The 4,420-nt window shown below is 41.7% G+C and overlaps 1 protein-coding gene across 1 annotated transcript in view; it reads right to left on the bottom strand.

Annotated features, from left to right (window-relative positions):
* The window catches only part of LOC104962907 (transformation/transcription domain-associated protein-like), a 58,381-nt gene that overhangs the window by 34,005 nt on the left and 19,956 nt on the right, over positions 1 to 4,420 (bottom strand). Inside the window, exon 10 of the mRNA XM_010791416.1 lies at positions 962 to 1,156. Within this exon, the coding sequence (XP_010789718.1) occupies positions 962 to 1,156 (195 nt within the window). The remainder of the gene's footprint in view (positions 1 to 961; positions 1,157 to 4,420) is intronic.

Raw genomic sequence — 4,420 nt, 5'->3', positions numbered from 1 at the left:
CACAATGAGACAATCAGACACACCAGGGAAACCAACGACAGGGAGGAGGACCAGACAAAACACAAGGAGGAAGACAAAACACCGAATGAACAGACTTACAAAACCCATGACCAGACAGACAACACTAAAACCGTGACATAAACCAAGGAGTGTGACATCGCTACACCCCAGCCAGAGCTTTAAGGTCTTCTGACCAGCTGTTGCTGATAGTGCCCAAGACCAGGCTCAAAACCCGAGGTCACCGAGCCTTCGCAGCAGCTGGTTCCAGGCTCTGGAACACTCTGCCCCTCCATGTGAGGTCGGCCCAGACCCTAGTGGTTTTTAAATCCTCACTAAAAACTCACTTCTTCTCTCTGGCCTTCTAGTCAGAGCGGAGCATGACACCTGACTATTCCCTGTGTTTCAGTTTTTTTATATTTATGTTGTAAATTATTGTCTTTTATTGTGATTGTAGTAAAGTGTTTTTATTTATTGGCTCGACCAAAGATCGCTTTTAAATGTGCTGTAAAAATAAAACTTGATTTGATCTCCATAAAGAAATGTATGGTTTTTAATCTGCTGAATGTCTCTTTTCCTTTTTGTCTTGTTATTTTTGTTCATTCATTATGTGTAATTATCTTTGATGATTTTTTATACTAAATTCTCCAATGTGTTCCAATGCTAGTCGCTAACTTTGTCTGCGTGATGCTAAGTAGTTAGCAGTCAGGATCTATCAGTGTTTTGTCTATATGATGCTAATGAGTGAACCAAAACAGCATTCAATGGCATTGATTGTGACTGCTATTAGAAACTGTTTAAAAATCATATCTAAAACAATGTTCAAAACCCTATATCACAAAAACAAATGGGAAATATTATCGGTAATATTTATCCGTAAAATATTACTATTCCCAGCTGTAGTTTATTTGCAAAAACTGAATAATCTTCAGAAAGGAAACATTTCGTAGACCCGATGAGTTACCTTGAAGTTCGGCTGAGAGAAGCATCGAGCCACGGCGATCATGGAGGCGGTGAGCGGGCCGGAGACCCCGATGGTGGTCAGGAACTCGGAGATGTTGGGCGTCAGGCGGAAAGGAACCGGGCGGTTAGCGTCCAGATCGCCCGTGGCGTCGTTGATGTCGAAGCGGAAGTACGAGACGTTCAGCTTCCCCGTGTCCTGAAAACAGAGAAGGGGATAAAGTCAGAAATCAATAAAAGAAAACATAACAACGCTTAAAAATTCATTTTTTACAGTGTGCGGTCATGAAGAGGGTATATCCTAGCCTCCTTCATATGTCACCGTCTTGCAATCAGCTTCAATCTTATACCTAATCTGTAAGTGTTTTTATTTGAATCCCCCTTAATATGAACATTATTTAGGTTTTGAATTTATTTTAATAATTCTTTTCACATGTTTCTGTTTTTTTTTCCGTTCACGTAAAATAATACAAAATTACTCAATTTAAAATAAGGGGATTAATCAGGTATGTCTTCTTAATACTATATTTATCTCAGAAAATGTGGTTTTTGAAAGTTGCTCCATCTTAAAATAGAAAGAACCAAAAAAGATAAAATACATTTAAATAAATGTAAAGCGTTAAACCAAAAAGTGGGCAGTAACATTTTTAATAAAATAGATTAACAATATTTTGTAATAAACAAATGTAGCTGCTTTCAGATTTAAAGTGCACCTATCACGCTATTTCTAGGCAATAGCATAGGTCTCAGATATATAAAAAAAAAATAAGAAACATGTCTATGAAGTGTTTTGCTCCAAATACCAAACAGATCATCCATTCTAGCCATGCCTCATATCCCTCTATTTCACTTCCTGTTTCAAAAGTGCTGATTTTAAGTATAAAGCTTTAAAAAAAAAAAGAAATTGATCAAATAAAAAAGGAGGGGGCTGAGCTCATGTGGGACCCGGCAGCTACTGTCTAAACTAAACACTGCCGTGATGAAACGCCATATCATGGATTATCAAGGATTATCTCTGAAACAGTATGGAGCTCAAAGGCTTTCCCTCTTGCCGGTTATACCACAAGGTGAGTTCCTTTTTACTTCCTGCTTCTTCACACACATGCTCTCCAGTACAGGTTAGCTCTGAGTGTTAGCGATGCTAATGTAAACACCGACCATGTTACTTCCAAAACAGTCGGGCATTGTTTCTGATAGCAACGTTTCTGATTGGGCCGTGGGTCCACATTTCAGATATTACGTCATATCGGACGCAAATCTGGATCAGCTCCGTTGTTCCCCCGTTTTTAGAGATTTGGGTACGGAGGAAAAGAGAGAGGGTTTTATTTTCTGACGCTGCGTGAGTTCCCCGACGCACCGGGGACACATGTTTATGTAGAAACGACATCAAAAAGTGCATTTTGCATGATAGGTCCCCTTTAAGGAAAAAACAGTAAGGCATTCAATACGTTTATTTATTCTGTTTGTAAATTTAAAAAAAATCGGAACAAGCACATTGTATGGATGATATAAGTTAATAAATAAAAAATAACAAAAAATAAATATATACTCCTTTCCGTTCCCCACAGTCCTCAGACCACATTACCCCAGCAACAAATAACTCTCCTTCAGGAAGGGGGAGTAACAAAACAACCTCCCCCAACAAAATGGCTTCATGTATTGATCTGGGTGGACCAGACACAGTAACATGTCAAACTATCAGCAGCAGAACATCAATAATCCTCAATTCACTCCCGCTCCCCGCTGACTTAAATATATACAGGCACGTTCTCATCTTTAAGCCTGCGTTTATGTGCGAGAGGACGGCTCTGGAGCAGCCACTGCAGGAAGATAAGCTCCTCGTATGAAAAGGTGAGAGGCTCTGACAGCTTTATAGCCCGGCGTTTCATCCCAGCTGCCTCTCCTCGTTTTCCTCTGCCTCGCCTCTTTCCCTCCCTTCTCCTTAATTCTCCTCTGCCCTCCCTCCCCCCCTCTCTCCTACTGTCATCTGCTCCTCTGGGCCTGGCGGAGGCCCTCGAGGCGCTGGGCTGAGACACCAGAAGCCCCCCCGAGGCTCAGATAAGCCCGCAGACAGTTGGCTGTGGAGGCAGCGCTCAGAATGCTAAATCTCCGCGCTACTGGCCAGCGACGGCTTCATTTTGGGGCCGGTGTGAACTCAATGACACAACGTTAACGAGACACTCTCCGTGACTTTGGGGATGTGAACTTGAGTGTGAGAAATGAAAGGTACTGGGTGATTTTCAGGAGATACTGCAATGATATGAGAGGAGATAGAGAAACTCTTACAGAAGGAATTCTCGAGATGATGGTTTAGGAGGAAGGGCGTTTAACTAAACTTCCCCCAGGGGATTAATAAAGTATGTATTTTTAATACTTTATATATCTAGGAGGAAGTTAGGCTTCATGACAGTTGACGCGTTTCAGAAAAAATAGACATAAAAGGAGGAAGAAATTACCTTTAGTATCTTAAGAACCAGATATTTCCCTTAGGAATTTTGCAAAATGAAATAAAATAACATACTTTCTATATTAATAGAAAATACAATTTCTAAATAGAAAACAAATTTTTTGGGTTATGTGTTTCATTACCAATAACTGATGATGACTGAGCGTAATATAAATACTATGCGAGAATATAAAGAATTAAAATAGATAATTGAGAAAAAGATAGAGAGTAAATATAACAGGGAACATAGCAATATGCACATGCAATGTATACAGGGGTGTATTGCTATTGCTATTATTATTATTATTATTATTGTTATGTATGACCCCTTTGAGTGCATAACAGAAAACCCCTTACCGGTAGAAACGGACGATAAAAGGTAGTATTATTTACTAACAACATCATTCTTTGATTGACTTCCAGCCTGATAACGCAGGACCCTTTAATCGATGCCTCAAACATCAGAGAGCTCACATAGCAGCACCTAAAGGAAGTGAGGGTCTCTGGAGGCAGGGTGGGGCTCAGTGCTGCTGCTGTGATGTCCTGTCCTTGCACTCTCTCTGTTTGTGTGTAATGTTTGTGTGTGTGCACCGTAATCCTGCTGTGTCTAATGGGATCTGCGGAGTGGAACAGGCAGAGAGGGGGCTTAATACCAGCGCTTAGCTGCCCGGAGGAACGCCTGTCAGCAAAGGCCGATTAGGATCAGAGGGGTGGGGTGGCCGACTGACACAATCATCTTTAATAATGACTTTCAGAAAGCTGTCTGCGGCGGGCGGAGGCGCTCACCGACGCGGCCCGTCTCAAATTGAAACGTCTTTGATAGCTGTAGAGCAGAGGGACTGAATACAGCGTTCTGTCAAAACATCCTGCGCCCCGACAGCGGCTCTGACTGATAGGCCGAGCGTGAATGTCACGGGGGAGAATGGTAATTCACACGGCCAGATACGGAGACGGTAATGGTGATCTCTTAATGCATCTATGAGGGTGTATAGCTACTGAATTAGCCCCCCCCCCCCC

This window comes from Notothenia coriiceps, unplaced genomic scaffold (genome assembly GCF_000735185.1).
Source record: "Notothenia coriiceps isolate Sejong01 unplaced genomic scaffold, NC01 NC01_scaffold00035453, whole genome shotgun sequence".
Lineage (NCBI taxonomy): Eukaryota > Metazoa > Chordata > Actinopteri > Perciformes > Nototheniidae > Notothenia > Notothenia coriiceps.
Note: the sequence above shows the minus strand (reverse complement) of the source record. Positions and strands in the feature narration are given on the sequence as shown.